This window comes from Channa argus, chromosome 7, assembly GCF_033026475.1.
Source record: "Channa argus isolate prfri chromosome 7, Channa argus male v1.0, whole genome shotgun sequence".
NCBI classification, from domain to species: Eukaryota; Metazoa; Chordata; class Actinopteri; order Anabantiformes; family Channidae; genus Channa; species Channa argus.
In genome coordinates this window covers 25,337,041-25,352,307 of record NC_090203.1, presented here as the reverse complement: position 1 = coordinate 25,352,307, position 15,267 = coordinate 25,337,041, and the positions used below count along the sequence as shown (strand labels likewise).

The following is a 15,267-nucleotide window of genomic DNA, read 5'->3' as shown; positions in this document are numbered from 1 at the left end:
ACATTTTACCTTCTGCACAAATATATAAAAGGAGGACTTTTTATTGACTTCATTTGAAAAACTCTTAAACAAAGATCACAATGTGGAAAAAATGTCCAGCTGCATCTTCTATATCTCAAAGCATATGGATTCTAGATGTAACTGTAGTCTCCATTTCCTCTCTTCCTCTTATTATTTCTGCTGTCGCAAATGTTGTTTCATAGCTTTAGGCAGATGATTGTGCTTAACAGGAATGGAATCCCAACATGGGAAACAAGTACTTTGACTAGTACAACATGGATATTATCATTCAGAGGAATATTTAACCCCATGGCAACAATCTTGTGTGTATGTTCAGATTTGTCCTTTATTTTCTTCCTCAAAATATTGATTAGAAAAAATAAGCTTCTAAAAACCAATTTGAATCACTTTTTTTTCTCCTGCTAATGGACAACACTGAAATCTGTACATTGTCTTTTGAAAAAGCATCTTTAAGTATTACTGTTGAAAAACAAAACTTAATTAAAAAACACACACATAAGCTGAGTTTAAACCGTACAGTACAGTAAAATTGCTATTTCATTTCCATTTGTGAGCAAACAGAGTAATGTCCATGTTGTTCTGTTCTGTTCTATGATCAGTTACGAAGCCACACGCTGAACGTTGGGATTGAGCTGTGGGGAGGAGGCTCACCAGAGTGGTGTCTATGTAGGGAAGAGGGTGATGAGGTCAGCTAAGACTGTGTTTGTGGAGAGTGGTGTTTGTGGTTGCATGCCCCAGATGGACTGGAAGCCGTGTTAGAACTCCACTAAACCCTGAGGGTTCGGAAGTTTCTACTGGGGGCTTTCTGCTGAGGATGATTACAACACTTGAACAGCATCCTGCCAACTAATGCATATTAGGTCCACATTCTTGCTCACAGATAAGATGGCCTGAACAACTAGCAGATGCTTAGTCAGAGAGAGACGGTGATCGAAGGGATCTGCCACTGGCCGGGCTGTTGCTGTACGTGTGCGAGTTGTCTCTCTCTCTGTCCTTATCCTTGTCCTTGCTTTCATGTTTGTGCTTGTGCTTGTGTTTATGTTTGTGCTTCTTCTTCTTTTTCTTGTGCTCGTGGTGGTGGCGGTGATGGTGGTGGCCATGCTCACTGGCGTGCTTGGAGGATGAAGATGTGATCTCTTTAGAGAAAGATGGCACCGGTGTGGCAGGCATGGACAGCATAGACTGTTCCACTGATGGTGGCTCTTTACCTGAAAACAAAAAGAGGAGGGGTCTGTCTTATTAGATTATGGATTAATTTGAAAAGATAATTATTATTTATTTCAAATATGATGTGTTTACCTGGTGTAGAGGGTCTCTCTAACAGATTGAGATGATGATGAATGAAGGCCTGACTATCGTGAACCGTCTCCATATCAATATCTTCATCTTCCATTGTGTTAAACTACAAAACATCCGAACTACATATTAACACTAAATAAAACACACATATGCAAACCTCATTTCCAGACAAGTTGGGACCCACTGAGTTTGGAAATGGGATTTCCGTTCCTAGTAAGGCCTAACATATATTTAACATATATCATGTTTTGTTACATCTATTAGTCTTTGTAGAAAGCAAACACTATCACAACACAATGTAGGAGATATCAATAAAACAAAGCTAAAATTTCATATAAAATTACAAAGGACTACAGAAGAGCAGAACTATAGAAATAAAGTACAGGTCTTTACCCTGATCTTGTAGCGCCCTCCTCTCCCATCATCATCCTGTTGCTGCAGTACCTGTCCTGGCTCTGGAGGGGAGCCCAGCGGGGTCTCAGCCTTTCTTTTCAGGCCTTGAGGGGGCTGGCCCACCCCACACACCCCTAATGAAATGGGATCTGGCTCTTCATCCACCTAGCAGACACAAACAAAGAACATCAGTGTAACATGAATAACAATGTGAGTCTGAAGCACATTCAAGATGGCATACATGAAACCAATGAGAGCATTTATTTTTAAACCAAATAAATGAAACACTTAAGAATTAGTAACTGGCAGCAGCTTACTGAGCTTTGACATTTCAGTCTGTGTAATTCGACTTTAATTAGCTGTCAGACAGACCAAAATCTTACCATTACAGTGTCTCTGTTACAAGAGTGATGCAATGAGAGTGAGATGCAGCCAAATAGTGTTGGCTATGCTGTACTGTAGCACACAAAATTACATAGATCCAAAGATCTATGATCCTAAAATAACAGACTTTATGTTGTAGTTGCTATCTGTGTGCCATCTGCAAATTACAACATAGCATTATTATATCAAAGTCACTTCAACAGCAGGAACTGGAGACCACCAAGCAGCTTGCAGATTAAATCTGAACTGGAAAATCCAATGAAACCCGAGTGGCTGCATGATGTAGTTGGCCTTTGAGGTGCTACTTGAACTTGAAATTCATCAGTGGTTCCTAACGTGCATTTTCCAGTAACACAAATGCTGTCATGACATCACTTACAGTTGCGTAACTCATGCCAACGCCATGAATTCCAATACTGGCAGGTGTGTCCATAACAGCTCCAACCCCTATCTCAGGCTTGATGGTTGGGTTGAGCACAGCTTTCTTTTCCTTCAGGTTGAGCACGAGGCCCAGTTCTGGCAGTGGGAGGCAGGAAGGCCGAGTCAGACCGAACAACGTGTAGTAGAGATTTACAGCATCGCAGCGTAGCCGCCAGTCATGAGAGGTACCTAAGAAAAAAGAAGGTGAGATAAAGCGGTGTGTCCCTAACTTAGTTTTCTTTGGCCAAGTTTATGCAACAACACTTGGTTAAAGTTGAGCCAATGATCTTGGTATACCCTTCACTATTCTGTCAAATTTAAGACAAAAAATGCCCCCCCATAAAACTTTTATAACATTCTTTTCTCTCTGCTCTGACTTCAACAATTAATGCAAATTCAACCAATCGCCCTGCATTTTGTCCAATCACTGCAACTTACCCACAAAAAATAAAAATCTGGACAGTACCTGAATGCCTGACACACGAGCCCACAAGAGCTGCTGCTAAGATTGTGCTACCTCTACAAGGTCTAGTGTAGTCAGAATACAACAATTCTAATTTTGACAGCAATACAGATACTCAAATGATGCCACGGCATAAACCTAAAACCTCAGCAAAAGTAATGGAATAACAGATGACATAACCCTAAACTCATGTCGATGTTTTAAAGTCAATTTATCTGTCAGCAAGTTGGACGAGTTGATTCCTTTGGCTTTGGTTTCAGTTTGAAACGCCTTTCACAAAAGGACTTTGTGGACTTGCCCTGAGTATTAGCTACTATAGCAAAATAATGCAGCATTTCAATCTATGCGTCTGCCTTGTCAACAAGCCTGGATAAACTCTTATATCATGTCTCTAGTTCACCATGAGAGATGCCTGTAGTGTGCAGATGACAAACACAGACTATGCCTGCAGGTAGGCATTGGGAAAAGAGCTCTGCTAACACACTGACTGCTCCACTGCCCTACATCAGCCCAGCTCTGATTAATTCAATATTATTAATACACTATCATAGCCGTTAAGTACTGATACTAATAAAATACAGTATAGTACAGTTCTTAACAGCTGGATATTGCAATACCTAATAGTATATTGTGCAACACTACCATTGTGTTGCTTTCTAAGCAAAGCATGCACAACGTCTAATGATAGGTCCACTTATGGTCAGAGAAGAAGAAATATCCATCTAACAGTGAAGTTTGTGGGAGCAAATTGCCCTTAACGAGTTGGGCAACAATTGCAATTCTCATGTTCATTGGCAAAGCCTAAAAACAATATGACAAGCATAGCATTTATCTGAAAAGCCGATCTGACAATGACATTTTAGGCCACACAACAACAACAAAAGGCAGCTCAGTAAAGCCCTGAAGGGGATGATCTATACCGTCCTCTATTAAGATATATATAAATTGATTAAAGAAAGAAAGAAACAAACTAATGCACAGAAAAAAAAAAGGACAGAGGTGAAGTCAAGAGACAAGGAGGAAGAGGATGGAACAGGAAAAGGAAGGAGACAAAGTTTTATAATGGATACAGTGTGCCTCACCCTTGTTTGCATGTGTGTGTGCGTGTGTGGGTGTGTGTGTGGTGCATGCTTTTTTTAATTGACTTTCCCACAAAAAAAGATAAACACAACTAAATACAATACAATCAGCTTTCTGTTACAAGAGTGCTATTATATTATTGTATGGGTCATTTGAGTAGCAGTGTGTTGAAAGTTAGAATGAATTAAACACTAATACAGTCCTACAGAAGCTGACGATGCAGAGGCCAAGGCGCCTGACAGTGGGAGGATAAATTACTCTAACAGCAATACAAGTACTCAAAGGTTGTGTTCCTACAGCACTGACCACCAGCCAGAAAAACATTATCCTGTGTAAGCATAGTATTTAATATATGGGGGGGCTGAGGCTTACAGGGCAGAGGGATAAAACAACCGACCAAACACAGTATTAAAGTTACCACCCTCAGGTCACTCTGTATTTAAACTGGCACAGTTAGCCTGTCAAGGTCACAAAAAATAATAATCATCAATCTTGTATGTCAATAAATGTAATAGTGCAGTTACTGCCCAATGGTTTTCCAGAATATAGAATTGTAAACATATTCTTGTATTTAGGTTTTGAGTTGGTGTATGTTTGAATTGGCGGGCTGAACTATTAAGGTCTGGTTAGTTAGCTAAAAGCCCTGGAAAAGAAAGAAATAATGGAACCTGAGAACACAATAGAAAGCAGCACTATGTGCATGTTTGGAGCAGGCTCTGCACCAAAAAGTACACCTGAACCTTTTACAGTTTATAACTGAAAGAAAAACTCTGAACAAAATATGTAATCTAAGGGTCTCCGCCATTAAACTACGGCAACAACAGTACCTCCACAGAGAGTGGAACTTTAAACTGTTTCAGATACACATGCTAGTTTTGACAGTCAAGAAGAGGTGAACAGATCTTAAGGCAATTTCTTAGGCAAATGACAGAAATCAATGATTACCTGTCACATTGCAGTGCCGGTCCGAAGCTTAGTAGAAATTGAGTGTGTGAGTGTTGCATCAGGAAGGGCATCCGCCGTAAAAAAAAATAATCAACATGCAGACAAATGATCCTCTGTGGTGACCCTGAAGTCACAGGATAAGCCGAAAGGAAAAAAAAATTGTTGTATGTCTTTGTAAATGAATCTGTGTTCTGGACAATCTGTCAGACAAACTGAACAATTAAGGGACTTTTTATTCCAGAATGAACATTAACTGCTATGGAAGCACCATCTGCAATGTAGACCATGTTCTGTCTAGTTGCAGAATCATGTTATGACACATACTATATGCATGGCTCAAGTGAAACTGAGAATAGGAGGGGGGGACTATTCAACTACTTCCAGCAAATCCACCAAGAACAGGAGACCACAGATAAGAAGAAATGGGGCAGAGGTGTCATAACCTCTGATATCAATTGCGTCTTTGGTCTAACTCCTTTTTAGGATAAGTATAACAAAGCTCAAAGGTCCATTTATTTCTGTCTACACGAACTGATGATAAAAATTACTTTAAAATACTTTTCATATTTTTTTCTTACATAAACTTGTTCTTTGTTCCCCAATGAAAACACCAAATGAAACAGTTGTGGCCCAATGATAACATCTGTCTTGTTGGCAAGAGAGACCACTCTGTTTGGCTGTTCAAAATAGCAAATCCTTGCACAATGAGAGACCATAATACTAAAAATGCAAGTACAATTTGTAACTTCTCATCATATCCTCAATTAGAAGCAACTTCTAAAGCCTGCGCACAACTTCAAATGAGAGATGCACTGCAGTCAAGAAGAAAGGAAAAAGATTTGCAGAACCTTGTGTCACTTTGGCAGCATGTAAGAGACTCCCTGAAGCTACAGCAGAGGTGGAATGTCTATTTTTCATCTTTTGTAGTATTTCACTGTCTTCAACCTGCTGCAGCCGATACTGACTGGCAAAGCTCAGAACGAAAACGGTAACAATTTACAGTACTGCAGTAACTCCGAAAACTGCTACACCTGGTAAGAAATATGAAATATTGCATGTCATGCAAACATATTAAAATTTCTGTAGGATGCCCATCCTGAGGCAACCCTCCCCAATTGTACTGGGCTTGGGACTGGTACTTGGGATATGCACCATTTGAGCAACTTCAGAGGTTAGGTTTGGGAAGTTTGGGGGTTCAGTATCTTGCCCAGGGACACTTTAATGTGTGGCTGACCCTATGGTCGATGGGTGACCTCTCAACCAACTGCCACCCCCAGACTTTGTGTCCTAATAAGACCAACCAAAGACATGTTAGTAAATGAAATGTTTTCTTGGCTCTGTTGCATGTACTGTGTTAGTTGATGTAGTATCATTAGGGCACATCTTCCAAGAACAACTGATTTCACATCAGTGCAATTTCTCTTACTTGTACTGGGTTATAAGAATTGTGGGAAAAGATAAAAGATAAGGTGTTATTTGTTTTTAAGTGAAGAAGCCAACTGCTCAAAGAGCAACTGCTCAAAAACTATTATTTAATACACTTTAATTGCAAAATTGTATATTTTTCAATGTAATGAGACACCTGGCCAGCCTTAAGGTTAAGTGACTGTTTCACATCATCACACCTCAGTAGGTACTGACACTTTAGACAGTGGTACACCGTGCCAAAAATACTGGAGTTTGGTATTCAAGTACCACATCTATTTTTATGCCAGAGCTTGGTTCACTATATCCTTAAAACAATGATGTGAAAGGCATAGAATTGGGTTTGCTCTTTTGCTGTCACAAGCTCCACAAACTAAACTGACATAACACATACATTGCTACATTGATAGCCTGTTACAGTTTTTCTCAGTCCAATATCAGGCCTGAGGGAGGAGGGGTAAAGGGAGGGGTCAACTTGACCAGCTCACTGACAAGATGTCAACAGGATTTAATATGCTGTCTTTCTACAAGAGCCCAGGTGTGTGTCTCACCTGAGTTCATGAGCTTCCAGAGCTGGTCGACCAGAGCTTCATTACACAGAGAAGAGTCTGTTGTCTTGGTGAAAGGTGGATTCTTACACAGAATACCCAGGATTTTATGTCTAATTGGTGAACAAATGAGAAAAACAGACAACCAAACAATGAAACAAGAATAAAAATACAGTACATTTGCTTTGAATTTGATTCTATAGTTTGATAAAACTGCTAACATGTTTGTTTAATATACACTAAATTCCCTTAGTCGTGAGGTAAACATTAACGGTCATCAGACCAACAGGAACCTTCTAGGCACAAACAAATGTGACAACACATTTGAGAATACAAGATGTCATGACAAACAGCAAAAAAGGCACCTTCATGTACATGGTAATATTGTGTGCTAGGGGTCAGCTAACCTGACATAGTGAACTGGGTCGTTCTGGACCATGATGAGCAGCCACTGCAGCTCTGCTGCACTTCTTTCGACTGGAGGACAACACATCAGGCACACATGAGAGAATAAATACAACAAACACAACCAGTGACACCTTAACAAAATTCAAGATATTGCAAATATGTAAAAATGAAACATTTCTGCGGTGAAACCATAGCATGTCCTACTTATAAAATGATTAGTATCCTAGAGGGGAATCAGCCCCATGTCAGCAGCATTCCACCCATCAATCCTACATTCCAATATACAAAGTTTTTTTAATGATTAAAATCTATGTCAAAATCTGATATTATTATTATTAAGTATTTTACAGAGGAGCTCCCAAATGTGACAGTTGTACTGTGTTATGACTTTCTTTCTCAGTTAGCATATTATTACTACGTTGTGCAACAACTAACCAAGACAAATACTCTTTATGTTAAAAGCCACTTGGCAACAGATGTATTAGTGATTCCCTTATCATACACCTACTAAGAAGGCATAGCTATGGTAGGAAACTGGACACTGACCAGTCCCTCCAGGACTTGGTGCTGTTGGGATCACAAATGTCAATTCTGACTGACTAATCCTAAGTCACTGGTCATAAAACAGTCTAGATACTAATTGGTTGAATTGTGTGAATAAACTTTTAGAAACAAGATATTTTAACCGGACAAGTATGTTTGCATCACTTTTGCTGCTAACTGTAAATATCAAAGCCACAGCTTGTCCAGAGAGACTGTTTTTTGGCCAGGCAGTGCATGTGACATGCAGATGAAGGAGAATGAAGATTGTTCTTAGGTTTTGTGTCATCCTTTAAGATTATGAATTATATGACTTATTGAGTTTTACTACTGATACTGTAATGTTGATCTCTAGGGACCTGTGAGTTACATCACTAAGCTTCATTGGACTGCAAAAGAAAAAAATGAATAATAACAATAATCCGTAGAGCTAGCACATTTGTGTTCAATGTCGTACCTTTAGTATAGTCCACCAGAGCCTCCAGTGCAGCGATGCGGACATCTACAAAGTGCCCATACTCAGCGTAGGACTTAAAGAGTGATGGGTCGCTGGGAATATGACCATTCTTCTGAAGCTGACGAATTGCTTTCAGACAACTGGAGAGTGGAGGACAATGAGTATGAATCAGCTTCATAATCATAAAATAGTATAATAGAGACATCATACTCTATGGCTGTGTCTTTATGAAGCTAATGGTTGTCTTCGTAAGACTCTTTTGTATTTATGGACTCAAATGCAGCACAGAAAAAAAGTTGTGTGTGTTTGTCTAAGCGTTGATTTTGTTACGTGAAACTGAGATGAAGACATGTAATAGAGCAACATATAAAAGTATACAATTCACTCTCTACCTGACAGTGATGGTGTTTCTGAAGCTAGGCAGTAGTTTCTCCATGTTGAGGAATCGGGTTATCTCCTCCAAGATGAGCCGGACGTCAGCATTCAAATTGTCCACTGTGCGCACCTCGTTGTTGATGCTGATGGCTGGGGTCAGGGAGTTGGTCAGTGCTTCAATCAGATCTGCACGGTAGTAGTTATCTGAGAACTGAAGACAGACATGAGTGGAAGGTGCAGAGAGAGACGGAGAGAAAGGAAAAAAAATCTAATTATAAATCCTCTCTGTGGGTGCTAATCATGCTTGTATCTGTACAGTATGTTAGATTTGCCAAATAAAATAATTTTACCAATCAAGTTCATGGTGCCAGTGCATAACTTGAATGTGTATTTATAGGTTTTTGTTTCTTTGAGAGTTACTACAATGAGTAAAGTAAGTGATTGTATGCCTTTACTTTGTTTTTTCTGTTGTCGTTGTACTTGATAAGGTCAAGTATAAAGTTGAGGACATCTTTGGGACACAGGTTCTGGACATCTCTGAGTAACGCCATGGCAACCGGCATTGTCTGAAACACAATGTGCTTAATTTAATAACATACAAATCATTTCTTGTCTTTAATAAACACAATAACTAAACAATGACAGCTCTGGAGGATAAAGACACAGACTAAAACACAGACAATGTCTACAAGAAGCTGGCTAAACTGTTAAACACTGTTTTAGTGCCAAAACAATATGACCACCTTGACAACCATATGTCACGTTGTTTCCAAAATTAACTCCATACACATTAAAAGGCCATTAAAATTTAATGTAGAGTACAGACAACTTTAGCTTTAGGCAAAGCCCTTTTAAATGAGGAAATAAATGCTGTGAAGAAAGATGTGTTTTCAAAATTAGCCGGTTTGATGTATAGACAGTCTAGTCTGGTGGGATGATGTGGGATGCAGTATATCAAGCCTGCACAATGTTCAAAAGGAATTTTGGAACATTATTTCTCACAGAACTGCTTCATAAGTTCTTTCTGAGGTCTTTTGGGTTGAATTTTGGGCTTAGACTGGACCACTCCAAACAAAAGATTTTCTTGATTTGAAGCCATTCTGATTTACTTCAACGTTAAGGGTCACTGTCCAGCTGCAGCATATGGTGGGCATTCACTCTCACATTATGTTGCTGGATACCTTGTAAAAATGTAAGAATTCAGTCTCCTCACACGATTAAAGACTGTCCAGGCCCTGAGGCAACAAAGCTCCAAAGTCCCTAGATTACGATGTTTTCATGATGGCAAGTCAGCATGTCCTTCCCAAACAACTGAATATACATTTTTAAGCTCTGAACACACATTGTTTACCATCTCCATTTGTTTAAGTTGGTTCACATCAACAGAGCATGTGCCTCCAAAGGTTTATGAATTCAAGTAACATTAATCTCTCTTTTGGCAAAGTCTTGGGGTCCACATACTCTTCCAACCTACTTTGTGATTATCTGAATAATAAATAGAATAATACAATTCTCAGTGCTAAAATGATTGTGTTAGCAGCTGTAGCTCCGTTGGTAAGGCAGGGTTAGTGGTTCGATCATATGAACTCCAGCCAGCATCAGGAGAAACAGCAGATAAAAACATCATCAACATGCTCGTTTGCTCGCTTTATATCCTCCAGACAATTTGGGACAGGGCAGTGTGCTATACACACAAGCTTACACACATAATACAGACTTGAACTAAGGGCCCGCAGGATAAAGTTGGGATAATGTCAGGGATCTCACTTAGACATTTGCGTTTTCACATACAATCCCTCTGGACAAAGTCAGGAGAATGTGAGAATTCCAATGCATGTATGAAAGGGGCTATGGATAATGATATGAGTTTATAAAGGTGTCACTTAACTACCATTTAATTAGCACTGTAGATCTGTGGTGATGTAAAATAAGACTAAACTATCAGCCAGTCTGATATATACATGTTGGGCTCCACTTGTAAGGACAGTAAGGCAATAAAGAAAAGTTTAAGTTTGTTCCCACAGTATGTTGATGCTGGCCTGGCCGCTAAGGAGCAGTCAGTGAAAATCTAGTGTGTTTGTTTGTTGGCATACCTTTTGCAGGAAGTAGCTCTGGAAGTTAATGAAGTTGTTAGTCTTGACGATGTTGGGGCAGCTCTTACAGCAGAACATTCTGGTGAACAGAGACTTCATGGCTGGCGGGCCCTGCCACGTGCTCACCATGGAGTTGGCTATCTGTGAGTGTTACGTGCACGCAGAGGAGAACAGAGGAAGACAAATGTGGAGTTAGACAGTTACTTTGATTCTTATTTGGTTTGAGTGGTTGCACGTAGACAATAGCATCAGGCAGCTGCCCTCCATCTGCTGCCATTAGAGTAAATTATTTATTATTAAGAGTCGAAACACTTAAATATTTCTGCCACTTTCAGTGAAATGTAAACTGTAAACTCTTTTACAAGGAACAGTAGTTTTTGAGCAATCAAGCAGCCACATATATGACAAGCGATAAATGTTGAAACAAATGCAGACATGAGCAGCACGGAATGGCTCTAGTTACTAGTGGCTCCAGTGGTCTCTGAGTTTTAACAGGCATGTAATTTTGGTAATAAAGGTCTAAGAGTCACAGAAACAGGATGTTGTCATTTGGTTATATAAATAAAGGGGTTGTGCAGAATATTTTGTATGTGTGTGCACATTTTCATGAACATATCTGTAATTTTTGTGTGTATAATGTCAGTTTTTTATCCCCCTTCCCCGCTGCTAGTTTTTAGCCCCATGTTGTTTCTTCTTCCTTCCCACATTTTCTATGGGGAAGGAATAGCAAGTATAGTAAATGCCAGCCGATCAAACTGCAGCCAAGTCCATCACAGGGTGAAAGTCAGCTATATTTTACTTTGTGGTTAATGTGGGTATGAACGTCTGTAAGCGTTTATGAAAGTGTGTGTGTATATGTCCTTGACAATACAAGCTCATACAATCTGTGTATAGCGTGCACACATGGATTGCAAGGCCATTACAATGCATCTTAAAGAAATAAGTAAAGTGCTCTGTTTATCATGTTGTGAAAATATTAGTTTAGGTGGAACTTGAATGGCGGACATCCAGTGGGGTTAATGTTTCCAAAATCCAGAGCACAGAGAATTTATTGTAGCCGCAGAATAGGATTATTTAATCAACTGAGCTTACGTGCAGTGAGGGTTAAACTGGTGGGTGGCCTAGCTGCCTGGAAACTTTTATGTTGTTCTCATGCATTTTCACATCGAATTTGGATTTTTAACAAAACAATAAGTGAATAGTCAGAAGACAATTTTGAATGCTGTCATCTATCACAAGTAAAAGAAAAAATTCAGTCAAAACAGGAGTGAGTTATGTTTCTTTCAGTCACTCACTGTGAAGCTATAAACCACATTCATTCACTCTCTCCCATCTTTCCCCATTTTTTACTTTATGAATTTCTTCAACAATACATTCACAATACCTGTACTGTAACAACCTTTTGAAAAGGCCAATGCTCAATGGAATATTTCACACCTGCCAAAGTAATGGTAATTGTTTCCTGTGTTGTAGTAAATAAAAAGATACTGTTCAGTAGAGTTTCCAGGTCAAAGTAAAACCTCAAAACAGATTAAAGCACCTTTGTTTTGAATATAGTCTGCTTCCTTTAAACTGTAGTTTAATGTAGAACCATCTATTCTTCATGTTTTTAATTTCTCATTAGGACCAATTAAAAGCAACTGAGTGTCTGTAGCAGCAGGAAGTATTCATGAAGAACATTTCACATTACTGTAGTCAACATTTTTTAAATTTTGTATTGTGTTAGTAGGCATAAGGATCTCATTTATATTTACATTCACTGGAAAAGGTAGACACCTTCTATTTGCCCAACAATCTATACATAATAATCCATAAGAACAAAAGTGAAAAAAAATATTCCGGTCACATGTCGAAGTGTCCTTGAGCAAGACACTGAACCCCAACTTAGTTGCTCCCAGTGAGTGTTGGCCAGCTGCATAGCAGCTCCCCCATCGGTGTATGAATGTGTGTGTGATTGTGAGTGTGAATGGGTAAATAAGAAGCAGTGTAAAGCGCTTTGAGTGCCAATAGGCAGAAAAGCGCTATATAAGTGCAGACCATTTACCATTTACCAAATCTCTCATTTGCGTAATTTTTCTGACCTAATCCTTTGTAGAAGCCATTTTGGCAGCAGATACAGCTCTGAATCTTCTTTAGTACATCTACACCTTCTCAGGCTTTCCCTGGAGTTGGGCAGCTAATCCCATTCTGCTTTACAGATCCTCTCATACTCAATCAAATCAGATGGCAAAGGTCTATCATCTTCAGGTATTTGTACAGATTTTCTGTGTAGTTTAATCTTGTTTTGATCATTCCACTCAAAGACAGTCAGAGATTTGCCCTAAGGACACTTGACTGTTAGCTTTGTATTATACTCATTAGAGAAAGGAAAATATAACAAGCGACTGTGGCGCAGGAAGGTAGAGCTGTGAGGTTGTCCACCAATCTCACAGTTGTTGGTTCAATCCCCGGCTCCTCCGGTCACATGTCGAAGTGTCCTTGAGACACTGAACCCCAACTTAGTTGCTCCCAGTGAGTGTTGGCCAGCTGCATAGCATCTCCCCCATCGGTGTATGAATGTGTGTGTGATTGTGAGTGTGAATGGGTGAATAATAAGCAGTGTAAAGCGCTTTGAGTGCCAATAGGTAGAAATGCTATATAAGTGCAGAACACTTACATTTAATATTACGTGATGCAAAAATTCTCGACATGTATCCTTTGGTGTCTTGATATCAAAATTATTATTAGTTAAAATCAGTGACAGCGAAAAAGATATATAGAACAAACATTCTGCAGTCATTCATTACTGTTGTTAAACTCTTATTTGTACAGTGATTTTATCATATTGTATTCTAAATAATAGATCAAGACCCCAGCATCATCAGCATCTTTGACAAGTTACTTTTACTCTACGCAACAAAACTTACCCTGGCCAAACAGAAGCAGGCCTGCATGCGGACTTTGTAGAAACACTGTTCTTGCTCTAGGATGTCAGTCAGAGCCAGTCTGGATGCAGGAGTTGGGAACTTCTCCAGCGCTGAGATAGCCTCCTCCTAGAAGCGAGAGGTTAAGATATTCACTCAACTGATAAAACATCACACTGGATGGAGTTCAACAGCACTGTATTGGCTTTTGTACATCTTAAAGTAATGAAAGTTTTTTTTTCTTTTTGCTGAGATGACAGAAAGAAGCTTATTATTGCAGCCGTCTGTAATTAATGATCATGGCCTGTGGCTCCAACCTAAAAATTAGAAGGACATCAGACTATTCAATAAAATTGGTCTTCAGTAAGATATTGGAATTTGCTATGTATTCTGCATGTCTTACATTCCTTTTGGCCAATAAAGAGGAATGAAGACAGATACATTAAGAGTTGGAACCTAACAGGTATTTTGACAACAGGGAAGTTGATCCAAAATAGAACCAGTTATCTGAACCCATCTGTACAGTGATTTGCTGTAGCTGTAGGTAAAACAAACACCTGGGGTAAGTGCAGAGTCATGTATAAGAAAACATATATTTGTAATGCCTGACCAATAGTGTAAGGTGACAGCCTGTGAGTAAAATGGCTTTCCTATCATTAGCTTACCTGTGCAACAACATCTCTCTCATAGCGTAGCTGATATTGCCACATAAAGTCAGCCTGCTCAAATTCCACCTTCCTCAGAATAGACATATCTGGGTCAATCCGGATCCAGAGGAGAGGTGAATCAGCACTGCAGAGGACAGAAAACACGGACAGAGATACAATGAGGGGGAAAATAATGTAAAGCAACTGAGCTTATTTAAGACAGGTACCTGTGGGCCCATGTGCAAATCCACAGCTCCATCAGTACACTACATCTAATCTTATTAAAAGCACCTTTTACACTGCCCATTCAAGCTGGGTTTACTATGCCAACATACCACCTCTCCATTAAGGTACACAATTCATGTAGGGGGTTCATAGTTTACAAAGAACTGAGGGACCTTAGGGTGATGGGAAAATATGTGATGTGAAGTTACATTTTATTGTGAGACCACCCCCCGGGGGTTGTTTTGCCTGAGACATGGTCCAACCAAGACTTGAGGAGAAACAGTATTTACATGATTCTGATTCAAGCAAAGCTGGCATGGATTGTGTGTAATTTGTTAATGATTAGTTATATTTAGTTTTAAGGACATGTAGTCATCCTGCCAAGCAGGTAGATGCACAGACACCATTCATTTCATCTAGAGTAAACAAGCTTTAAAATGGCAGTAAATATGGACAGTAATGTCTTACTCCATAGCTGACAAATCCATGTCCACTTCTTCTCCATTCATCAGAGGGATCTTCTTTTTCTTGTTTCTGCAAAAAGGATGAGTTATTAGTCAACTGAAAACCAAATACAGACCCAAGGAACATTTACATTTTTAGAAGCTTGCATACACTAAACACTAAAGGAGAGAAACATC

At 39.4% G+C, this 15,267-nt stretch overlaps 1 protein-coding gene across 1 annotated transcript in view; it reads right to left on the bottom strand.

The window, feature by feature from the left end:
- Nucleotides 1–25: 25 nt before the first annotated feature.
- The window catches only part of taf2 (TAF2 RNA polymerase II, TATA box binding protein (TBP)-associated factor), a 29,071-nt gene continuing 13,829 nt past the window's right edge, over nt 26–15,267 (bottom strand). The window contains exons 15-27 of the mRNA XM_067510081.1: nt 15,095–15,160; nt 14,420–14,546; nt 13,758–13,883; nt 10,852–10,992; nt 9,214–9,324; nt 8,776–8,969; nt 8,384–8,523; nt 7,386–7,455; nt 6,982–7,091; nt 2,477–2,706; nt 1,714–1,878; nt 1,321–1,423; nt 26–1,229 (exon numbers count right to left, since the gene is read on the bottom strand). Coding sequence (XP_067366182.1) covers nt 931–1,229; nt 1,321–1,423; nt 1,714–1,878; nt 2,477–2,706; nt 6,982–7,091; nt 7,386–7,455; nt 8,384–8,523; nt 8,776–8,969; nt 9,214–9,324; nt 10,852–10,992; nt 13,758–13,883; nt 14,420–14,546; nt 15,095–15,160 — 1,882 coding nt within the window. The 3' untranslated portion in view covers nt 26–930. The remainder of the gene's footprint in view (nt 1,230–1,320; nt 1,424–1,713; nt 1,879–2,476; nt 2,707–6,981; nt 7,092–7,385; nt 7,456–8,383; nt 8,524–8,775; nt 8,970–9,213; nt 9,325–10,851; nt 10,993–13,757; nt 13,884–14,419; nt 14,547–15,094; nt 15,161–15,267) is intronic.